This window comes from Pelobates fuscus, chromosome 1 (genome assembly GCF_036172605.1).
Source record: "Pelobates fuscus isolate aPelFus1 chromosome 1, aPelFus1.pri, whole genome shotgun sequence".
In the NCBI taxonomy this organism is placed as follows: domain Eukaryota; kingdom Metazoa; phylum Chordata; class Amphibia; order Anura; family Pelobatidae; genus Pelobates; species Pelobates fuscus.
The window spans coordinates 33,071,683-33,097,142 of NC_086317.1; the positions used below are offsets into that span (position 1 = coordinate 33,071,683).

The 25,460-nt window shown below is 40.1% G+C and overlaps 1 protein-coding gene across 1 annotated transcript in view; it reads right to left on the reverse strand.

The window, feature by feature from the left end:
* MORC3 (MORC family CW-type zinc finger 3) overlaps positions 1-25,460 on the reverse strand; it is a 50,384-nt gene that overhangs the window by 5,544 nt on the left and 19,380 nt on the right. Inside the window, exons 7-15 of the mRNA XM_063447447.1 lie at positions 24,266-24,397; positions 21,868-21,987; positions 21,678-21,775; positions 18,164-18,265; positions 16,951-17,073; positions 16,791-16,868; positions 12,560-12,581; positions 11,479-11,651; positions 9,464-10,280 (exon numbers count right to left, since the gene is read on the reverse strand). Coding sequence (XP_063303517.1) covers positions 9,464-10,280; positions 11,479-11,651; positions 12,560-12,581; positions 16,791-16,868; positions 16,951-17,073; positions 18,164-18,265; positions 21,678-21,775; positions 21,868-21,987; positions 24,266-24,397 — 1,665 coding nt within the window. The remainder of the gene's footprint in view (positions 1-9,463; positions 10,281-11,478; positions 11,652-12,559; positions 12,582-16,790; positions 16,869-16,950; positions 17,074-18,163; positions 18,266-21,677; positions 21,776-21,867; positions 21,988-24,265; positions 24,398-25,460) is intronic.

The window sequence follows — 25,460 nt, forward strand, 5'->3', positions numbered from 1 at the left end:
GAATCTAGGTAACAATCTGGGGGCAGAGCCAAGCAGGCAAGCAGCCCAGACGTGCCTCGCCAGAGCTCCTGCGTCTGGAGGGGAAAACGGGTACAGCGCCCGAAAACGACACCCCACAGACTACTGCACACCGTGCCTCATATCAGGAGGGGCTACCGACTAAAACGGTGCCTCTCACGACCCCCTGCACAGCCATCCTGACGCGACGAGGCTTGCGGCCTACCTGAGAACGGACCACAGAGAGACAGCCGCTCCCCGGGGCATTAGCCAGAACAGGCGCTGCGGCGAGGAACTCACTCCTCTCCCCCCCCCCCCCCCGACTGGCGGGGGTCATCCCGGTCACCAAGCAGCCCGACTCACTGGAACATTCCCCACGGGACAGCTAACGCTGCACGCATTGCCAAACTAGGGATACTAAGATGGCGGCAGCTGCCCTCGAACTGGAGACAGATGAGCGGCACAAAACGCTGGAACAGCGACTGGACGACCTGATCCAGAGATTCTGGCGCAAGCTCACACACAAAGCCGACCACCATAAACAGGTACAGCAGAGACACACACCCTCAACATGGGGAGCCCCTCGGGTCAAAACGAAAGTCAAGCACTAAACACGTGGCAGGGCCCGCCATTGTTACCAGGTGCGCCACGCCAAAGATCCCACGAGGCCCCATGAGGGCGGACAAACCAGGCCAGCCGCGGAGACCCCACCACCCCCCAAGGGAGCGAACAGCCTTCCACAGCCAAGAACAGCACAACCGGCACATACATGCCCTGAGAAGGGAAAAACCAAGGCGCTCACTGGGTGTAAAGCACCAAGACCACCCACGACTCCACCTCACCCAGCAACCAAACACTGGGACAGCAACACCGACCATCCACACAAGCAAGCAATCACCCACAACTGCTTCCCGCAGGCCGCAGCCCCGGGACGCATGGAAGCAACTCCCAGCGGCACCACCGGCGGACCCGCTTGAACCGACCTCACGCAAGGGCATCGGCTAAACAAAACTACCTGGACTATCCATACAGCCCCAGGCACACCATACACGGACATAAGCACGCCTAAATAACTGTGTATGTGGCTGAATTTGAACTCTCAGATCTTAGGGTTTATCATGGAAGGACTATGCTCAACCTCTGCAGGGAACTGGCTGACTGACGTGAGAGGTTCAGGACTCCATCTCTGGTATCCAAGTTCACCACCTTCTCGCATGATAATAACTATTGAGCACCTGTTTTGTGTTATACTCATAATTGAAAGTTTTCAGCTACAGAGCCTTGTTTAGCAGAGTGTTTTTGTTTCTTTTATTACGCAAGGGCTTTAGCTTAAATGACTGACATCTTTAGGCTATATATATGGGCCTTAACGCCCCCCAGGGGCAGTTTCTGTATCGCACTGTCATACATACTTTGAGGAGAGCTTAAACTAACCAAATGTACCCTAATCTCAATTTACAGTTAAACCCAGCCTGTATTACTCAGTTAGACTGTTACCTAAGAATGAACAACTGTTTAATCAACCTACTAACATAACTTTCTTAATGATATTAAACATGCTTTTGTTACACGACAAATTAACACTATTAAACAAAAAATGAGGCATCATTACTTAGGAAATGTAATTGACCAAAGCTATCGATGTACGGACCCCTTATTGTATTTTTTTATTTTTTTAATTCTTTATTTTTGGTGCAATAAAGTTTACAGACTGGCCCGTGGTGCCATGACAGCAGTCACAGGCTGAATGATGTAGACAATGTCAAGATGATATACAATTGCACATTTTATTTTTTAAAGACAGGTTGTATACATAAGTGAATTCGTTAAGAGTGAGTTGATTATGTCGGCAATTGAGAGATACATACATATTAATGATTAGGACACAGTGTGTATGCTTTGCCGTTAAACGTAGATTTGCATGCGCGTAAGTTGCACGTGTAAAGATAGAATATTGATAATGCTCGAATATAGAAATGCTGTTCTACATGTTTCTCCAGCGCTAGGTGTCTATGTTGCCTGCATATGCTGGGCTATAGCACCCTTCCGTGTAGGTGTAGGGTTGCTATCTAGCTAGGCGGTTGCTCAGGTAAATGCGGTTATATGGGAACATAAGTATAATGTATGCTTCTAAGATATTAATGCCAGAAAGGAAAAGTGCCACAGGATTTGCCAGGCGGTGAGGTTAGACAGCATAAGATAAGTAGGTGATAGGCTATTTGGGAGCATGACTGGCATGAATTGTAAGACAGTATACAATTTTACAAAAGTATTCTGAGGATGCTAAGTCGTCAGACAGTTAAAGACCATTAAACAAATAAAGACGGACAGGCATTAAAGATTACTGTAAAGTTCTCTTGTTGTTATAAGATCAGGGAACACTTTGTTCTGTCGCCGTAGATGGAATAGATAAAGTCCTCTGTTTTCTGCGCTTAGACATATCCGCAGTGTAGGTGAGGTCAATAAGTGTCCCAGAGGAATACGGGGTAGGTGATGGGCTCTTGTTGCCTGTGTAAGGTATTCAGCTAGCCGGTTTCGGATCTTCAGCGTCTGTAGTCCGGTCGCAGGGATCTACTGTGCCACCTGTGGTTGCTTGGTTCGACCTGGGTGGTTGCTGACTGTTTGGTGCGTTATTAGCTCTCCGGTCTTTGCTTTACTGCATGGTTCCCTCTTGTGCGTTTATCTGTGAGCGCGAGATAGTTTCCTCTGCAGCGCCTTCTCAGTGCTCTCTGTGGTCAGGGTGCGACGTGGCAACATTCTGGTATATTAAATGCCCCCATTTGCAGTGTCCATAAGCTTTACTGTTCTGTAGTAGGCTGGTGGGATAATAGTAGGTGCTTTTATCATTAGCTGCGTTGGGTTCCTCACTTTTGAGCAGGCTTAAGCATGGTCCTTCTGGCAGCTCATGCACATGGCGGCGGCCATCTTGTGGACTGGCGTACGGGGAATGTTCCCGGCTAGAGCGGCTGGTTGAGCCCAGGTTGGTGCGCTGGTTAGTGCCTCTGCAGACCGGGATAACCCCCGGAGCGGGGGGGGGGGGGGGGGCCTGTCACCTGTCAGGAGACCCGGTAGAGCGGCCGTCCCATCCCGGCTCAAGCCCCAACGAGCTCCGAGCCCAGCCGGGTTATTGTCAAAGCCGGACAGGTTCCCATGCTCTCCCCAGTAACTGGGGGTCTGTGGAGACGTTGGTGGGGTTGCTGGTCGCGGTTATCGTCCAATTTGCTCCGGTTTTTGGGCCTCGGAGCGGGAGCGTGTCTGATCCCGTCGGCGGTCAGGCCCCGCCCCCCGGACCCCTTATTGCATTTCCCTCTCTTTGTTTCTGTACCCCATCTAATATGCTTCAATAAAAGAAAGATTGACAAAAAAAAAAAAAAGACGACCTACACAGAGATCAGAGATTCCCCCTGTATTTAAAGCAATAGTAAAATGCAGTTTTGAGCAGCCAGAACTTTGTCATGATGTGCTGGTTCCCATTAAAGTCTGTACGGTGAAGAAAACAGAACTGGATTCTTCATAAAAGGCAGCTGTCTTGGGAATCGCCATGGCGATATTTCATGCCATCCTGTCTAAGAAGCAGGGTATAGCGTGTAAATGGGATTATAGGCAAGTGCCATTAAATGATGTACACCTAATCCACTACAGTGTGAACATATGTAACCTGCTACTGACATGCTGTCAGCCATTTTGCTGTTTGTCCGCCATCTTCGAGTATAATCAAAGAAGAAGAAGAAGAATACTTGAAGAATTATATGCTGCTTTTTACCAACTGTTTTTCTTTACAAATTCATTTCTACAAAGACGATTTCTTGAACTGTAACAGGAAAGACATTTTGTAAGTGTCCTGTTAGCCGTTGCCAGGAGGGGGGAGATGTGTGATCAGCTCTAGAAGAGGAAGTTAAAGGACCAATCTGGTGCCAGGAAAACACTTGTTTTCCCACCCTCAGGGTCCCCCTCCCGCCCGGCTCTGGAAAGGGGAAAAGAGGTAAAACTTACCTTTTTCCAGCGCTGGGCGGGGAGCTCTCCTCCTCCTCTCCGCCTCGTCGGCTAGCTGCGCGCGCATTCAGCCGGTCGCATATGAAAGCATTTACAATGCTTTCCTATGGACGCTTGCGTGCTCTCACTGTGATTTTCACAGTGAGAATCACGCAAGCGCCTCTAGCGGCTGTCAATGAGACAGCCACTAGAGGATTAGCGGGAAGGCTTAACCAATTTATAAACATAGCAGTTTCCGTTTATAAAAAATTGGGTTAACCCTAGCTGGACCTGGCACCCAGACCACTTCATTAAGCTGAAGTGGTCTGGGTGCCTAGAGTGGTCCTTTAAGGTTTTATGGATTGAAACGTGAATGGACAGTTGACAATGTGTTAGAATAGATTAGGTAAGGGGGAGATTATTCTAACGAAATATCTATAGTAAGACACATGTCAACACTGAACAGGTTAAATTCTAGACGTATTAAGTTCCCTGTGTCATTACTGTGGTCAAGCCATCGTTTAGAAAGATCTGTTGAAACATGTTACTTGAACCCTGAACTTACTGTAACCTCAAACTGTCGTTTATACTAGAATTTAGCCAATAGGAAATGTGACCATATTTGGAATTCTGATTGAGCTAAACGGAGAGCTAGTTCCTGGTCTAAAGTAGCAAGGCATTGTAATGTGATGTCAGATTACTTCTTGATAATCTCCCTAGAGATATCTCTGTGTATCTTATCATTAAAACGCTTTTATTGAACCTGGCGATTTTTGTTGCTACTTCCACATCACTGAAGGGCGGTAAGGCCTCAATCGGTTTTTAAAAATGAAAGCGAGGAGCACAGATCTCTGTATTGCATAATGAGCATCTGATACCACACTAAGGCTGGCAAGATAGCTCAGTGGGCTAATGCATAATCAGTAGATTCTGTTCAATCCTTCGGTGTTGACTCAGCCGTGATCCTTCCGAGGTAGATCAAATGAGTACCTTTAAATTGGGTAGTAGTAACATCCCCTGAATGTTGAGCAAAAGGAACATCCCCAGAATGTACTTGGATACCAGAGTAATCGGAATGTACCTTTCCTGGTTAACCCCTTAAGGACCAAACTTCTGGAATAAAAGGAAATCATGACATGTCACACGTCATGTGTCCTTAAGGGGTTAAATACTTTTTTATTATTGTTAATAAAAACCTGGAATAAAGGGATCCTAAAAAACTGAGAAAGAGGCTCTAGGGATAGAGAAAATAAACTTTGTGAAATTAGTTGTAACCAGTTAGCTCCAGTTTGTCATAGCTGCACATCTATACCTGTTAGGAATGATTTTATAATCAACAGCAGCCATTTTATAATCACTGGCCATTTAAAAGTCAGCCGCCATTTCATAAGCATTAGCCATTTTAAATCTGATTCTATTTTTCTAGTGTATTGCTAAAAAGCGGTTATAATCTTTTATAAAGACAGAATAAAATAATTTATTTGTTAATTAAAGTATTCTGTTGCATCTACAAACAGCTGTTCTCTAAAAGGGGAAGTATATGTCAATCAAGATACTTTGAGGAAGTAACAGAAATATTTATTCTGCAAGCTTATCAAATATGTTATGAAACAATGTCTACAATTAAATGAAAGATATACAATTATATTTTTAGAAAGTAGTTATCTGTTAAATTATCAAGTGATGTCTACCTTTGGCCGTGACCGGTCTACTTTGTGACCATGAGCTAATTTTTCTGTCAACTATCCAAACTATTTGCAGAATTGCTGACTGTGTAATATGACATAGTGCTAAGTAATCATCTTCTGCTTTTTATAGAAACCCTGGCTGGAGCCAATACATTTCGAGATATGATTTGAGACCGTGTTGTGTGTCAGTCATTACTCCCGAGCTGCTCGTATGCGTGTTTGTGCTTGTTGGAGTTCCAAGGACGGTCTGCAGCCGTGAATTATCCCTGGAGAAGTATTTCTGCCCTAACTATATCTATCCTTCCACTCCATAAAGGAACACTCCAAGCACCAAAACAACTACATCACACAATGATGGTTATGAGTGACCTGGTCTACCCCCCCTCACTCCCCCCTCCCCCCATTGTAACTATCAAATTGTTTTAGAATGGTGTAACGTTTCACTGCCTTCACTACTAAAGCCAAAGAGCTGGAAGCTCCTACGCCAGACTTTTCATTAATACTCCTGGGCCAAGCTTCCAGAACGCTGCCTGGAGTAGTAGAGGCAGGAAGCTGCATCATTTTACTAATCACACTGTGGGATGGGAGGAATTTGTGAATACAATCCATCCTCAAAGACAGCTGGGTATAGTAATAAGCAGAAACAGTTCATTATCAATGCCAATGGCTCTAAATCAGCTTATTTGCAGAATTGCTTTCATACAAATGCAAGAAAAAGTATGTGAACCCTTTGGAATGATATGGATTTCTGCACAAATTGGTCATAAAATGTCATCTGATCATCATCTAAGTCACAGCAATAGACAATCACAGTCTGCTTAAACTAATAACACACAAAGAATGAAATGTTGCCATGTTTTAGTGAACACACCATGTAAACATTCACAGTGCAGGTGGAAAAACACCCATCTTCTGTTGAGCATCAGCTGGTAGACAGATGGCCTTAAGTTCTCCTGCAAAATGTCTTGATAAACTTGGGAATTCATTTTTCCTTCGACGATAGCAATCCGTCCAGGCCCTGACGCAGCAAAGCAGCCCCAAACCATGATGCCCCCACCACCACACTTCACAGTTGGGATGAGGTTTTGATGTTGGTGTGCTGTGCCTCTTTCTCGCCACACATAGTGTTGTGTGTTTCTTCCAAACAATTCAACTTTGGTTTCATCTGTCCACAGAATATTTTGCAAGTACTGCGGTGGAACATCCAGGTGCTCTTGTGCAAACTGTAAACGTGCAGCAATGTTTTGTTTGGACAGCAGTGGCTTCCTCTGTGGTATCCTCCCATAAAATCCATTCTTGTTTAGTGTTTTACGTATTGTAGATTCGCTAACAGGGATGTTAGCATTTGCCAGTGACTTTTGTAAGTCTTTAGCTGACACTCTAGGATTCTTCTTCACCTCATTGAGCAGTCTGCGCTGTGCTCTTGCAGTCATCTTTACAGGATGGCCACTCCTAGGGAGAGTAGCAGCAGTGCTGAACTTTCTCCATTGATAGACAATTTGTCTTACCGTGGACTGATGAACAGCAAGGCTTTTGGAGATACTTTTATAACCCTTTCCAGCTTTATGCAAGTCAACAATTCTTAAGCGTAGGTCTTCTGAGAGCTCTTTTGTGCGAGGAATCATTCACATCAGGCAATGCTTCTTGTGAAAAGCAAACCAAGAACTGGTGTGTGTTTTTTATTGGGCAGGGCAGCTGTAACCAACACCTCCAATCTCATCTCATTGATTGGACTCCGGTTGGCTGACATCTCACTCCAATTAGCTCTTGGAGATGTCATTAATCTAGGGGTTCACATACTTTTTCCACCTGCACTGTGAATGTTTACATGGTGTGTTCAATAAAAACATGGCAACATTTCATTCTTTGTGTGTTATTAGTTTAAGCAGACTATGATTGTCTATTGGTGTGACTTAGATGATGATCAGATCACATTTTATGACCAATTTGTGCAGAAATCCATATCATTCCAAAGGGTTCACACAGCTTTTCTTGCAACTGTATATTAGAAACATAGTTCTGCTGCCTGGTTTGAAATGTGTGTGGCTAAAACTATTTTGTCTGATATAATAATTTGGCCAATGTTTTACCTACCTAACACGGTAATGGGCAGCTAAAATTTGGCACATTCTGTCATTCTCAACCAGGTGCCGATGACTATTTCTTATGTGATACATCATAGTATCCCACAGGTATTATTTCATAAAATGACTACTAGCAACAAGATGGCCGACATCAAGACAATAGCAGGTTACACATGTTATCAACAACATCACATGTATCTGTCATAGCAACACCCTGTCAATACCTGGTAAAAAGAATATATTTGTCACGGTCCCCAGCTCGCTGCAAGATGCAGTCGCACCCGACTGGTGCGACCGCGCTGAAGGACTGAGCTTACCTGCTCAGCGGCGAGTAGGGTGCCGATCCGGTGGGTTCTCCTGGCCGCCTGCACGGATTAAAGACGGCGCCGACATGCAGTCGCAGCCATAAATAGCTCCGCCCCCGAGGGTCACCCGAACGTGCGTTTGACGTCACGCCGTCGACGCACACGCATGTTCTGGGGTCAGGGGTCACCCTCTGACCAATCACATTCAAAAGGAGGGATATTTAAATCCCTGAAGTTCCCTGGTTCTTTGCCCTGTCGTGGTTTTCATTCCTGGTTCCTGAGAGCGTGTTTTCTCGTCCTGTTTTTGATATTCCCGGTATTTTGACCTTGGGTATTTCCAACTATTCTGATTTCTGGTTTCCCTGACTTGGCTTGTTAAATTGTATTGTATATTTTATGGCTTCCTTGACCATTCTCTGTCTTTAACGTATTAGTCCGGTCATTCTAAGGACCTGTTTACGTTCTATCATTTTCTGTTCTGTCTATGTAGATGTTACATAGTTCTGCGTGCTGGACCTCACTAGCAGTCATGACAATATTCCTGAAGCTGTCATGCTATTCAGTAAGACAGACCAAACAAACTTACATACACAAACCATACAAAGTGGGGATAAATACCATATCCAACCACCTTAATGTTACTACAGGTCCTATAACATTTGTGATTGAATATTAAGTGGGAATAAATTAAAGGGACTCTCCAGGCAGCCGAATTTACTCACCTGGTTCCAGCGCCGGGAGCCTCGTGAAGCCGCGCCCCCTATTTCGTCAAAATGACAAAATAGGCGGACGCGAGCAGGGAGCAATCAGACGCTTCCATTTGGTATGTGCCGCACATGCGCACATACTTCATGCCGTCCTCTGAAGTCCTGAGCGTACTACCGCGCATGCCCCCTCCTCTGCTGACAGGCTGGAGAGAGAAGACGCACACATAGTGCCTTCTTTCTCCTGCACACGTCAGACGTATTTTAATACGTCTGACGTGTACAGGGCCTTTTTAGGGCCCTGCATGATAGGAAGTCCCTCTGGTGGCCGTCTGAGTGACAGCCACTGGAGGTATTCCTATCAATCAATGTAAACACTGTATTTTCTCTGTGTTTACATTAGATTGCCTGCAGGGAGCTATAGATCATACCTGAACAACTACATTAAGCTGTAGTTGTTCAGGTGACTATAGTGTCCCTTTAAGGAAAGGGAAATGAATAATAGTAACAAAACAGGAGAGTTGTTCTCACCCTTTTTAAATACATTTTGGAATAAATTCCAACATATTATGTAGTCATCGTTACTAAAACTTGTATTTCTTTGTTGCTGTTCTGCTAATTTTGAAAACTTTAAAATGATTCCAGCATATCACCGCTTTCGGTCTTTGTGGCGGGGTTGGGTGGGGGGTTAACCTTACACAGATGAGACTTACCTGACTTTTGTAGCCATCACGCTCAGTGCAACACTCATCGAGCTGTCTGAAGACACCATCAAGTTGTTCTGCCATGTCATCTACTTCACTGGTGTCTTTTACTTTGTTTTCAATGTTGGCATCAGGCTCTGCTTTCAGTTGCTGTAGCGTGTTACACTGAATTTTTAACCTGCTGATTTCTTTCAAGGCCTGCTCATACTGTGCAACGAGCTGTTTTGAAGAATTTTCTGGAGTGTATGTAGAGCAAGCATCGGTTTGCGTGAACTGATGGGAAACCTCTGTTTTCAAATACTTATTCTTAGTATCAACCAGCTGACTCTGTAAGTCTTTCACTGCCCATTCCAGAGATTTACATTGTCTTTTGTAATGTTCTGTCTCATGGTTTAACGTGTTCACACTTTTGTTCACACTTTGCTCTTTATCTGGTTGCTGTTCTGGGTCGTCATGCGATTCCGTCCCATTGCAGTAGTTGAGCCCTTCGTTTTCTTGGCAGTCTGGATTATTACTGTTCTCTTCTTCCTTTTTAATCGTCAAACTTACTCTTTCAGTCTGGGTGGCTACTGCAATGGTATCGCTTGAATTTGCTCTGTCTGGCGAGTTAGCATCCAAAATATCCATGGTGATAGGGCTGAGATTTGATTCGCTTTTACTTTTTCCATTTTCATTTTTGGGCTTTGGGGTGCTGTTCTCTTCTAGGATGATGACATCCCCATCATCAATCTCATCCAAATCTGTCAACTCTATAGTGTCTGTTTCAGAAGTCCTTGGCTTTTTAACAGTGATTGGGGATCGTTCACTAGACAGCGAACGCTTATTTCTGAAAACAAAACAGGAGGTTAGTACTGCGATGTTTCTGTGATATGCAGAGAGCATGTTTTTTTTCTACTCTATTTTGTGCTGAGATTCCAGTTGGCTCTAAAATACCTCTTAGTAGTTCAGACCATCCAGTTTTTTTTTTTAACATAAGGGGTTCATTTTTGTGCAACGAAGCCTGAAGCAAAGTTGTATCGACCACAATCTGTCAAAACGGCAGCCAACTAAGTTAGGTTATAAAGCTTGGAGGGAGCTTCACACAGCAAGTGACTTCAGAATCTACCTCGACTAAAGCATTTGTACAAAGAAATCCATTTAGTTGCTCCAATGGCCATTGGAGGGATGCCCGCCTGCCAACGTCAAGGCAGACCCCCCCTAAGCGGGTCCTAACACTGACCCTTCAGCCTGCTTCCTTGAGCTTCTGGCAAAGATATCTCTAATGAGACAGAAAGGGGTATTTTTTTATATACACCCCTTTACTTATTAACCCTTAATAGGGAACACATGGGATGGGTAGCAGCATTGTAACCAGGACCCGCTTAGGGGGGGTCTGCCTTGACGTTGGCAGGCGGGCATCCCTCCAATGGCCATTGGAGCAACTAAATGACCTCCATTTGTCTAAATATACATAGGGATTAAGGAAAAAGCGCAAGTAACATTTTCTTTTCTTTGGTTTTTACTATATATTGGGGCTGATGTGTGTTGTAGTCCTTGCTGCTTAAGCGCAGGACTTCTCTTTTTGTATTTGTATTTACTTTGTATCACACAGCCTGGTTACAATGCTGCTACCCATCCCATGTGTTCCCTATTAAGGGTTAATAAGTAAAGGGGTGTATATAAAAAAATACCCCTTTCTGTCTCATTAGAGATATCTTTGCCAGAAGCTCAAGGAAGCAGGCTGAAGGGTCAGTGTTAGGACCCGCTTAGGGGGGGTCTGCCTTGACGTTGGCAGGCGGGCATCCCTCCAATGGCCATTGGAGCAACTAAATGACCTCCATTTGTCTAAATATACATAGGGATTAAGGAAAAAGCGCAAGTAACATTTTCTTTTCTTTGGTTTTTACTATATATTGGGGCTGATGTGTGTTGTAGTCCTTGCTGCTTAAGCGCAGGACTTCTCTTTTTGTATTTTTAAAGAAATCCATTTACCCATCTATTTGGTTTTCGATATTTCCCCAGTTTCCTAGTGCTGTAATACATACCTGTCATTGGCAGAAAATTTTTCCAAACTTATCCCTGGAGATCTATTTTCTGGACTCATCCCAAGAGTTCTCACCGGCAGAGTGGCATTATTATACATTCTTTGCATTGAGCTCACCGCCGGCTGAATGTCTTTATTCGGCGGAGTAAAAAGAATTGTTGTTTTTTCATAGGCCTGTTCCAACAGAGCAATTAAAAAAACATTAGGTTTTGCCATCCTGTCAGTCAAATGTACCTAAAAATTTTGACTTCCAAAAGTTAACCCAGCTAAACTTATCTAAAAGCATACTAGTCACTAAAAGTAAACTTTTCAATAAAAGGGACAATAAGCACCAAAACAGCCTAATGAAGCAGTTTTAGTATATAGATCATGCAGTCTCACTGTCCAGCCATTTAGGAGGTAAATCACTCCTTAAACTGGAATCACAGAGATGAGACCCCTGCAGGGTTTAGAAGGCTATTAGCAGAGCAGGAGATAAATTCTAAATTAAACACACTTTGCAATAATGGAAGTTTAAACATTAGATCTCTCTTTATGCAGGGAGGTGTGGCTAATGCTGCATAAACAAAGTCAATTAACTCCTAAATGGCAGAGAATTAAGCAGTGAGACTGCAGGGGCATGATCTATACACCAAAACTACTTCATTATGATAAACCTTGTATTGGAGCTTAGAGAATAGTATGTGGGTTAAACCAAATCACTGCAGCTTTTACAGGGGCCTGAAGAGCACACTTATAAACACAAGTCCTTTTTTTGTAATCACTGCATGCTCCTACCATAACACAATCTGGACCCAACACTGAAAAAGTACAAGTTGGGAAATATGTTGCTGAAGCTGCCAAAATAGTGAAAGACAAGTGGATGCAATATATACTGTGCTTATAAACTACAAACTGGATGGCGTGTTTTATGCATAGCGCAAGCCCACACAAATAAATTTGTTATCGCCCAAAGATAATTGATGAGAAATTAATATCTAGAAATTAGAAGTTGTGATAAATAACATTTTCTTTTAGGAGATCTAGTCTTCATACACGCAATTCCAATGAAGTATGAAGAACAAATATATAAAAACACCCACCTGCTGATTTTGTTCAGATTTTCTGTTAAAAAAGAAAAGAAAAAGAAAACACACTTGTAATACCAAAAAACACATTTCACATTTTAATTCGATTTTAAAATAATTTACATTAGAAACCAGATCAAATTAGAAGAAAAAAAAAAATTTACGTTGACTAAATGTAATCCTCTGAAAATGGAGCAAGTTATTAAAACAATATATTAGGTATTGGTCCGTACATGGGTCCAGACAAACTGAGTGAGTATTGACTCCACTATATCATCACTTTGCCTTTAATCCCGCAACACAAAACCTCTGACGGAAGAGACCCCACCACTTCCAGCTTCCATCATTATTTTGTTTATGCACACATACAAGCCGTTCTGCAGCTGCAAAGACATGAGAGGCAAGGAAGAAAGAAGAGTCTGTGAGAAACCAATTGTATGCCTCTAAAACAGATTGCCATGATTTGCCAAGCATATACCTCAAACTGCCATGGTGTGCTAATTTTATTCTTCTAAAGCTTATTGCCATTATGTGCTCATTTTATTCCTCTAAAGCCGATTGCCATGATGTGCCAAGTGTATGCCTCTAAAGCCAACTGCCATGGTGTTCCAAGTGTATGCCTCTAAAGCTGATTGCCATGGTGTGCCAGGTGTATGCCTTTAAAGCTGATTGCCACGGTGTGCCAAGTGTATGCCTCTAAAGCTGATTGCCACAGTGTGCCAAGTGTGTCTTTAAAGCGGATTGCCACAGTGTGCCAAGTGTATGCCTCTAAAACTGATTGCCACGGTGTTCCAAGTGTATGCCTCTAAAGCTGATTGCCACGGTGTGCCAGGTGTATGCCTCTAAAGCTGATTGCCACGGTGTGCCAGGTGTATGCCTCTAAAGCTGATTGCCACGGTGTGCCAGGTGTATGCCTCTAAAGCTGATTGCCACGGTGTGCCAGGTGTATGCTTCTAAAGCTGATTGCCACAGTGTGCCAAGTCTATGCCTTTAAAGCTGATTGCCACAGTGTGCTAAGTGAAAGCCTTTAAAGCTGATTGCTACGGTGTGCCAGGTTTATGCATCTAAAAAGTCCTGCATAAAAATTATTAAAACTACTTTTAATCAATAGATATATTAAAAAGAAAAGGATCAATGATCTAAAATTTGGACACAGAAAAACAAACTGAATCAGGATATGGTGGCCATACATAAAGTATGGCATACTTATGTATGGCTACCATGTCCTGATTCATTTTATTTTGTGTGTCCAGATTTGAATCATTGACCCTTTTCATTTTAATATAAACCTTGTTTAAAAGTTTAGTTACCCATTCTGACGTAGGATTTAGTTTTTCCTTATAATTAGCGTGTTATGTAAACAAGTGTTTCTCTCAGTATTTTTTTATATTTGACGTAGTAATCGATGAGTAGTTGATAAGAAATCTGGCGAAAACGCTAAAAGATAAACCAAAAAAAGAAGGATCTTCTGCAGACGAAACTGACAACTGAAGAAATATTGATGAAAATCCTTCAACAAGTTTTCAATTATCGTAACGACAAAAAGTAGTAAGAAAATAGGATTCTATTTAAAATTCGGGTTTACGTGGAAAGGTGACAAAGGAGCTCCACGTCGGAAGTGTCTTATTTGCTGTGAAATTCTCACAAATGAGAGTATGCTACAAAACAAATGACTTCAAAATATTGAGACAAAGCATGCACATTTTAAATAACAAGCGTTTTTTTTTTTTTATATTAAAGCAAGCTAAAAAAATTTTACTGAAGCCATGCATGCCTTACACCTCAGTGGTTTGTGAACTGCAAAATCTGGCAAACCTCACACCATTGGCGAGTCATTAGTACTCCCAGCAACAAAAGATGCTGTTGGAATTATGTTTGGTGACTGTGACGGACCGCTGTCACTAAGTACTATGCCCACTGCATATTCGTGTGTTTTCCCCTTGTATCGTGTGGTTCCTCTGTGTTTCCCCATGTATTTATATGCCTTTCGTGTATTGTGCCTGTATATGCAGCAGCTCTGTAAAGTATAGAAGTGAAATGTATTGCTATCTGTGTCTCTCCCCCTTACCTTTCATGTCACAGCTAGACGTTGTCACAGAGACACTGCCAGCCCAGTTTAACCTAGATGCATTGTTCTTCCTCACTCCCCCTTCAGCTTCCTGGGATTGAAACTCCTGTTGTTTTTGTGTTGGAGACCCCATGTAGGGGTCTGTTTCTGTAAAAACCATGTGTACAAAATAAACAAAGTAATTCAGTGTTGTAACCTCCAGAACTGTATTTCGTCCAGTTACTGGGGGGAACATGGATGCCGGCTTATAAGGGTTCCTAAACGGCTGAAGGAAGGGAAATAGCGGAGGTAACTGGTCGGGTTACCCGTGGTCCTCTACAGTGACAGCAGCTTGAAAGTAGTTAAATTATTTCCAGTTTCCAATAACATGGTTGCACACAGAATCGATTAAATGTGTGCAGAAGAGTAATTTTTTTTTCTCTGCAATTGGATGAATCAACAGATATACAAGTCCCAACTAAATGGTTTTATCTGTTTTATATTGAAAAATGAGCCGCATGAAGATATAATATTTTGTGAACCAATTATTGGAGGTACGAGTGAGTGCATTCTTGGAAGCGGCACTTATGTAAAATCAAATAAAATGCACTGGAAAGATTGTGTTGGTATATTTACCGACGGTGCACGGGCAATGTGTGGTAACAAATTGGTGTAGTGAATGCATCATGGATGCACTGTAGTCTTCAGAAGATTTGAAAAAAAAACTTTTAAATACTGCTGTGAAAATTGTAAACTTCTTCAAGAGCAAGCCATTACAGTCACGCTTATTTAAAAAACTTTGCTAAGAGATGTGAAGTTTTGCACACTGAAGCGCGTCGGCTGTCGAGGGGCAAGTGTTGACAATACTTGTTTTGAACTCCGAAAAGAAGTCGCAATGTTTCTGGATGGACTAAAAGATTACCCAAAATCTTTGCATGATGAGAAGTTCGCTCTAAAGCTCACTAATTTGGCAGATGCATTTTCAAAATTAAATTAACTAAATTTATACTTACAAGGAAGAGATGGAGTTGATATATTTGCAGTACATGATAACATGTTTTTTGTATTTTTTGTATTTTTATGGAAAAAAAGTATGATTGCTTTGAAACATTCACAACTTTTACCATTGAAAATGAACTGACATCAGCTGACGACAATCTCTGTAATAGTTGCACATCTAGACTTGTTGAAAGAAAGTTTTGATAATTATTTCAGTAAATAAATTTGAACACCTGGATTGTGCACGTATTTCGGAGTATTGAAGTAGCTGCTGATATATCTACAAAGGCAGATGAAGAACCAATTGGTTTGTCCGAAGACACTTCGCTGAAAATTAATTTTGATCGTAAAAAATTTATACAGTTTTCAAAATACCTATCTAACCCTTTCTACCGCAGCTTTAATAGTTCTGCTTCCTTTTACTACTTTGTAGATGAGTGAAGTTGGATTTTCAATGATAGGAATTAAAAACAAATTTTAAAATGAACTTCAATTATCAAGCACCTTGCACCTAAAAATAAATTGTAAATGTGGACGTCAAAGACGTCATCAGCCACAATAGAAAACAAGCCCATTCTTCACATACACCTCATTATGTATCTGCTTAATAAATGTATTAATCAAGTGTGTTCAATAAAAAAAATTAAAAGTAGTAAAGTGATATTTTGTTATCACCCCCCTGTTTCCCTACAGTGAGTGGGTTTTCGAAAGTGGGTCTTGGCCCATAGAAGTTTTGGAAACACTGAGCTAACGGAAGCTAAACTGAAGGTTACAGATTAAAAAACGAGTAAAACTAATCCTGCAATTTAATTCAATTCTAACGCATGATAGAGGCTTTTAGCCATCCTTTGGTTATAAGATATAAAGGAAACCGACAAACATGGTAAAATGTAATTGTCGCATATCTTTATTTATATCTCTGGGTACATTGGAAAAGTTTTACTTTATGTATTGCACGTGATAGGAGAGTCTATGGACATCTATAATGTGAAACACATCAAATGTGCTGGATTCTCAATGCTGGCTCCTCAATGTCTTTTTATTTCAAAGAGATCACTAGTTTTGTGTTTTGAGTGTCATATTACACACTGTATAGTTTAATAATTAACATTTGCCATAACTGTCCCTTAAATACCGTTAGAATTTCTAGAATACCTTACTAGTCAATTTCTCACCCCAAATACTTCTCCGAGCACTCACCTTCTTTTATATGTTTTCTCATATGTGGAGTGTGTGATTTCATCATCATCTTCAGGTTCCTCTGGTACATTGCAATCTCTGTTTTGGAAAAAACAAAACTATTACCCAAGGCATCTCAACAGTATAAAAAGTGTATATATCGATTACACATTACACCTACCTGAACTGTGGGTCAGGGTTCATATAGCAATACCACTTCATAGGAAGTCTTCCCATTGCGTCCGGGAGTTTTCTCCACTTAAGACAAGAATCACACTGAACCCAATTCTGATCAGGTTTTTTCCTAAAAAGAAAAATATAAATAAATAAATAAAAAATCCAAACAAATGTGATATAGAAAAAGTTCTGTGGGTGCTTAAATGGGTGCTTAAATTTAGATGCAAGTGTGTCCACTCTCCTATATCAGAGTATATACTATTTAATTGAATTAACAATTCAAAATACAACAATTATGTACTATACAATTGAGCTTAACCCCTTAAGGACACATGACGTGTGGGACATGTCATGATTCCCTTTTATTCCAGAAGTTTGGTCCTTAAGGGGTTAAAGTGCTAATTTGTATGTAAATGAGTAAGATCAAACTGACATACACAGTGATGTGGTGAGATGCGTATAGTTACAGAATAGTAAATTGTATTATGGTAAAATATGTAGTTGCAGAATATACAGTCTTATTTCTTGAGTTTCCCTGTGTACAGAATGAGTCATTGCAGCCAATTAATATTGAGCATTTCCAAAAGCTCTGGCACCTCTTCCTAATTACCTTTCTACATAACGAAAATCACAGCCCTAATTTGATTAGCTTTTACTCTGACTTGCCATCTTAATTAGATCTACAGTTTGGGACTTAACTTCCTCTTCATCTCTCTCTACCTGATGATCTAATTGCCTCCTTAACTAACTTTTCACGTATTATCTAATTTAGATTACCAAACCAATTATCTTCTCCATACAATCCAGTTTCTTCAAAGTTACCTTGAACAGTCTATCACATATTCGTTTTATGTTGGCTTTAAAATGTTCATGTGTTTAATCCCATGTGAAAGTTACAGCTTCCTCAAAGTTGTGGATTTAGTAGGTTACAAGACGGAATATCAGTTCAGCATCAGTGGATTGAAAAGCAAGTCTCTACTCTGTATTGCAGAAGAAGACACCATTTACCCAGCTGTACTCAAAGACCTTGCTATACGGTTGGCAGCTAATGCAGAAGATGCTAATCGTTGGAGATGCCCAATGGCTAGCCAATAAATCATGCTAGGTGTTGGATCACTAGATCTTCCCCCCACACATACAAATGTCAGGAATGAAAGTGACACATGTTGCATCCATGATTACCTATGTACCAAAGCAACTTCCATTTCTTCACTTACTGTGTATCTTCTACAGGAACACTTTGTGGGTTAATATTTTTCTTCACTTTCATTTCATTCCAGTAGTCATTAAGCTTTTCTCCTAGTGCAGTTAGAGTAAGTCTGAAAAGAAAAGAAGATATCTGACTTTAGCTTAACTCACCTTCACAGCTTCACAGAGTTCTCACTAATATATACTCTTATATACAATTCACTAGACTTGTGCATTCGGATTCAGACAAACAGCAATTTGGATGAAAACTGCCCAATTTGGTTGTTCAACTGAATAACGAATGACTGGATTAAACAAGTTACGAATCGCATAATGGATGCAGTTCTTACATGCGATTAAAAAATTCATTGATTCAGGACACTCAATGATAAAAAAATTGATCTCCCCAATTTGGTACCCTTCTATGGGATTGCTGTATACTTCGACACCTAAAGCACTTTAGCTTGCTGAAGTGCTTTATGCATGCAGAATGCGTCCTTTTAAAAAACAAAAAATTTTTTAACATGAAGTGCAGATTTCAGTAGCAATTGGTGGTTTTAAAATTAACTTTGTCACACACCCCTGGCTGTTATTCAAATAACTGTCCTGTTACTGGTTGTTTAGCAGAGTGGAACTAAACTCAGGATGCAGGCAATTGGCCACATCATCTGCCTTGCAAAGACTTCTCATTGAGTAGAATTGGGAAGTCTCTGATTGGACAGCCAGAGAAAGTCTGGGTTTGGAAAAGGGGGGGGGGGGGGGGTTGTAAAGACTGCAGACAAGAGATCTAAAGCTTTTGCAAGCTGTCAGGGTATTTATATCGGCAGACATTTTGTGCTATGATAGAAATTAAAAGTGTATATTCTGAGTCACTCTGAACAGAACAGACTCCATTTTGTTATTTTCAAGCTAACAAAGAGACACAAAATTTCTATCCTTTCTGTAACTTACCACTTTGCCAGAGCTAAGGAATGCTAGTATATACAAAGCGAGTGATAAGAAATGAGAACGGGGGATGGACAGACTGTTAGCTAAATGCTAATGGAATATAATCAATTCTAAACCCAGACATTTGTGACAGAGAAGATTAAATAATTTATTTTACTTTCGATATTGATATTGATATTAAGTTTACGAACTGTCATATTAGAAATTACAGCAGGAATTGGAGACACAGTCTGAAGAAAGCCCAAAGAAACTCTTTTGAACTGACAGAAAACTTAAGTTATAGACAACCATAAAGATAAGGTAAATTACGTCAAAATAGCCACCAGGAAAAGTTAACTCTTTCCTGGATAGGTATGTTTAGTGGGACGAGACTGCCCTCTATAGACCAAATACTTAAATTGTTATCTGGAAGGTAACCACACCCCCAGTGTTTCTATTGGTCTATCACCTAGTGAATTTTTCCTTTAAAAGTTAAGACAAAGGGAAGAGAGAGGTATGCAGAGAAAGCAAGGCAGTCGGAAGCAGGCTAAGAAAGAAAAGCAGAGTGAGAGCGAGAAAGAAACATTCCTTGACACTTAGCTACCTGAGAATATCTGATGAGAAAATCTACTTAACTGGTAATTATACTGGTTTCATTTAATTAATCTAATTTAATTAAAAAATTTCTAATAGCATGATATATGACTGGATAAATCACAATCAGATTTCGATATTTAGAAATCTTAGTTAACTAAGAAGTATATGATTAAACATTCTATTCTGCAGATAGAAAAGATTAATTATGTATTTAATGTGACATATCACATGTTAGCATATCGTGATATTTATCCAGGTGTATTGATTTGCTCTAAAATAAGATAAAATATCTGTTTAGGCAAGTTAAAATTCTGCTTATAGAACATGGTAGATTAATCTTATTGGATGGTTCCAGGAAATGACTAATGAACTGGTTTGTTATTTTATTTAAAATTACATGAGAATAGATCTTAATTACCTAGGAGGTCTAGCCAGCATTGAAAGGGTTATTCTAACCCTTCGTTTCTCTGTGAAGCCCATCATAAATCTTGTTTTGACAATTGCTGCATAATCATGTTATACTAAATATTCATTGATTATCACGCATGCTACATATTATTATTATTTAATTTGTCACAATAAATTGTATCTATTTTTATAACAAATTGTGATTTTATTTATATGGAATACATTTCACTTACACGATAACGATCTTTGGGATCTGAGAATTGAAATAGTGGGCAATTCTCAACTGTATACTATTATTATCCCATAAATATCCCCAAAAAGCTGTTTTAAGATATAACCTCAAATAAAGAACAGGCATATTTTTTTAGAGAAAAGGCAGTGTTTACATTGCCCCTATGGACACCTCCAAGTGGTCACTCCTCAGATGGCCACTGGAGGGGCTGATTCCTGGCTCAGGGCTGCACAGTAAGCAACCCTGCCGTTCAGCATCCCCACGCTCTGCATGGAAACGCTGAATTTTCCTCATAGAGATGCTTTGATTCAATGCCTCTCTATGAGGAGGTCCTGATTGTCCAAAACGGAATTTGGCCCCGCCCTCATGACGATTTTAGCCAATCCAATGCTTCCCTATGGGAAAGCATTGGATTGGCTAGAAAGGGGCAATTTTGATGATGTCACAAACGGGGTGGAGCCAGCACTGGCGGACCCGCGCGGCGCTGGAAATAAAGTGAGTTTTAAACTTTTATAGGAGGGCTAAGGGTGGGAAGGGGGTGGGGCAAGCTATGTGGTGGGTTTAGCACTATAGGGTCAGGAATACATGTTTGTGTTCCTGACACCATAGTGATCCTTTAAAATATATGTGTATTACAAAACACAAAAGAATAAAAGACAACGTTAATGAAAGAGAAGGGAGGATGTTCAGTGATGTTCAAGTTAAAACCCAAATAAATGAAAGCATAAATAAAAAAAATTATGCAAATCACATAGACACAGAAAAATACAACTGAGGACATGTGCGTTTCAATCTAATATCCTTCACAGGGCTTTTGGGAACTAATGATTCACATATTTCTGCACATTTAGTCAGTGTTTAAATAACATGAAAAAAGGGATATAATGGAAAAGCTAAGGCAGGGACAGCTGTTTGGTTAAAATATATGATTATGATGAGCCGCTTACTGCATATATAGGGTGTTCAATAAACTTAAACACAAACAACGTTGCTCTTTGTGACCACAGTGCGTGTTTCTCAAAGGTGTAAGTGTATATTTGGTCTCTTATGGTTTGGTTTTCCATTCTCTAGATTTTTTTGCTTTTTTTGTTTGGTTTAATAGTTCTGAGAGGAGTCTGTGTGACAGCTGCTCACATAGAACTTTTCAATGTGAATCAAAATTCAACGGTCGTTCTATAGGTACCAAGCATGTTTGAAATAACTTACATTTCTGGCACTTTTTTCCTAAACAAGTCAAAATATTTAGGCCAAGCAGATCCTGCTATTGGAACCTACATTTTACAATGATTTTTCAACTCAGTGTTCATCCATTTAAATGAAACAACCTTTTTAAAGATTTTCTTTGCTCAGTTTAAAATCAGATTAGTTAAAGAACATACCTGTAATCATTTGTATAGTCAAAATCTTGCTTATTGTGAGTTGGCTTTAAAAAATTGCATTCAATGACTCCAACAACACCGACTCCCATATTGTTTGCCTAAGAATAAACATGAGGATACAATTATGGAAATGCCCAATTAACAATACAGAAAAATAAACAATTAAAAAAAAAAATTTATAAAAACTCACCTTTAACTGGCAGCCCACCTTGACATAGGCTTTGATGAGTCTGTTCTTATGGTACATCATTATTCCATAATGCTCCTTATTGCGACAGTTATATCCAAATGTAATTTTCACTGTTTTGGGCTAATCACATTAAGGAAAATTAATTCAAATATATTAAAACAAAAAGTGGCTGAGTGAATTTTACACTCAAGTCGTATATGTTTGATACAAAATGGAGACACTAAAACTTTGTAGATGTGGATGTAGAATGTGCACAGAACAATGATTGTTAACCTTCATTGTAAGGATTTGTAAACTATGATTCCCATCATGCTCAGGTCGCCCTTAGGTGGTACAGTAAAATTGTCAGACACTATTAGACCAGTAAAAGTGGACCCTAATTGGTGGAGTCTCTTTTTGATCTGAACATTCTATGGTGTTTGCCTCTGGATTAGAAGCAGCAGGAACATAGTATGTTATTTTAATATTATCTACATACTCAATAAAATAGACTGTCTGGGGTGTCCATTTAAGTATCAAAAAGGAGTGTTAATTCTATTATAAGCAGAGCACACCGAGACAAAAAGTAGCTCTATTAGAAACTATTTTGTTTAAAAGGTACCTGCTGAAATTGCCAGAACAGATACCAAAGAAACAAGTTTAAAGGGTCACTATAGGCACACAAAAAAAACCTTAGCTTAATTAAGCAGTTTTGTGTAGAGACATGGGATTCTGCAGGGGGTGGCAAGGGGGAATCTGAGGGCCTGGCTGAAGAAAGGGCACTGCTGCCCACCGACTGAGTGGCACACTGGAATTTCTGCCGGCCGTCCAAGTTCAACATTAGACTCCACTGTAGTCTCTATTGGAGCCTGGAGTGGACTCTTTCTAACAGAGACTGTCTAATGAACACTAAGAGGGCTTCTGTTAGAGAGACCCCTCTCTGGGGCCCATTAGACTCCATTGCTGTGGGTAGTGTTGTGGATGCAATCTGGTGCTGTGGGTCTACGGCACATGGCATTTGGCACTGTGGGCATATTCTGGTGCCGTGAGGGTCTCCTAGTGCTGTGGCAACTGCTGTGTATGCTACGTAGTGCTGTGGCAACTGCTGTGCATGCTAAGTAGTGCTGTGGGTGCAATCTGGCGCTATAGCTGGATATATAATGTTATTTTAATATATACATTTCAAAATGAACACTTTTGCCATAGATTTTAATTGTCTTTTCTTTGTGCAAGTTAACACCAAACGCAGATTCTCCATTTCTTTTTTTATAATTCAGTTATTGTGCCTTGATTATGGTTGTATGACTAATGTGATGGATTGAATAGTGTACAAATCAGACAATTGTACTCTGTATGCCCATGTGTATAGATCAAACCCCTGCAGTCTCATTGCTCAATTCTCTGCCATTTAGGAGGTAAATCATGTTGTTAATGCAGCCCTAGATACACCTCCCCTGGCCGTGACTCTCAGTCTCCCTAAACACTTGCTGTAATTAGATATTCTGTCTAATTTACAATTTTGTATCTCCTATTCTAAATAGCCTTCTAGACCCTGACGGAGCCTCCTGTGTGCGCCATTCAATTTACAGAGCAAGAGATAAAAACTTCTAAAATAAATTAACAGCTGATTGAAAATTAAACCATTTTGTTTTCATGCTGGCTGTTTGAGTCACAGCCAGGGGAGGTGTTACTAGGATTGCATAAACAGAAACTAAAGGAATTTAATTTGTAAATGGCAGAGAATTAAGCAGTGAGACTGCATGGATATGATCTATAAACCAAAACTGCTTAATTAATCTAAAATAGTTTTGCCTCTAGTGTCCCTTTAATCTTCTCATAGAGGTAGATTGATTTCAATCCTGTACAAAAGAAACTGTGGAGTGAAAAAGAAAAATGGGGAAAGTAAAATGAAACAGGCAAAAGGGAAGAAAGTAGTAGAGCGAACTGGACGCACAGAAGGATGTAGCTTAGAGATCTACAATTAATGCTTTTACTTATTAATAAACAATATTTTGATATGCAATCATACATAATCAGATGCCCAGAGTGATATTAGGAGGCTAGTGGTGAAACTCAAGATGTGATGATTTACGTTAAACAGATGATTAAATCTTCCCATTCCTAATGTTTTCTTCTACCTTCACCACTCATGTCGAAGGGTAGTAATGCGTGTTTGGTTTTTCACAATAAATCAGAATTATCAGTTAAGCCGCAATCACCCTAACCACCATGGATGTCTTATATGATTTACAGAGATTCACAGAAAATTAATCTTTTTTTTAATTTCAATCCAATAGTTTTAAACTGGCATGTTGTTCATATATAGAACATAGTAACATCAAAAAATGAAATATAGAATTGAATGAACCAATACATTATGCCAACACACTTCTTGAAAACCATAAATGCATAAGGATACAGCAAGAAATTTGGGCCTGTAGACGTCTTTCTCTATGTGTGCAAGACTTTTAGAGACCAACTGTGTTTGAACCTTCTGTTGACGTAAAATAATCTGCATCCGTGGCTTTAAATACAAAATGCTACAGTATGCCTGTAAAAGACAAAATGAAATGACACATGTAATGACTGGACACAGAACAGTTTACTTACAGCTCAAACCAACTAAAGTGCGAATTAACAGGGTAATTACTGGAACAGGCTTGAGTGCACTAGAGTGGAACATGTGACTACAAAAACATCAGTCAATAACTGGTATTCATACATCCTTTAGAACACTACACCATATATATCACATAATGGAGGTATCAGGGGCATGAGCCATGTTATATTTATATCATACTATCAGGGTAATCTATTAAAGTGAGCATTCAAAATAAATACAATAGGTGTTAATCCTTTATTCCTCATTTGCAACAAACTGTTTTTTTGATAACACAGTTTGTAGTGTGTAAATAGTATATATGTTATATCAGTGGTCTCTCAGTTTATATATCACAGTACAAACACTGACAAAAGTTAACAAGAAAAAAAAAAATGGATGTCGTTTATCCAGCCAGTAGTTCAAGAGGGAAATCCCAACTTAATAAAATAAAAAAATAAAAAAACAACAACTGTATTTTGTTTAAATTAAAGCTGGGTGGCTTAATATTTTCTAGTAATGTGGCTAGCACAATGTATAAAATAACTCATTGCTCAAATGTATTTCAACTTCAATTCATTTTTATCTTCTGTTGTTTTCTAGAGTTTTTGCTTTATAATCAGACAGTTGTGAGAAGTCCATAAGGGCAGGGCCAAATTAACATTGGGACTAAAGGAGCTGTAGTTCCAGGCATATGCTTAGAATGTCCAATATATTTAAAAAATATATATAACTACTACTAGATTTTCTGGGACACTCACCTACCTGGGGAGCTTGTTGTTGGTGTAATGTTTAGTGTAATGTGCTCACCTCACTTATTTATTTTTAGTATCAAGTATCAACTTAACATTTGCAATATAATAGAAGAACCCCACATAAAAGGCAGCTGTCAAAAAAAGTTAAACGTGTGTGTGGGGGAAGGTAGAAAGGGGGGGAGGGTGTCCAATTGTGTCATACAGCAGTTTAACTGGCCTGGCATTTGACTCCAAGCACAGGTGATTTTTTGTTTCCCATC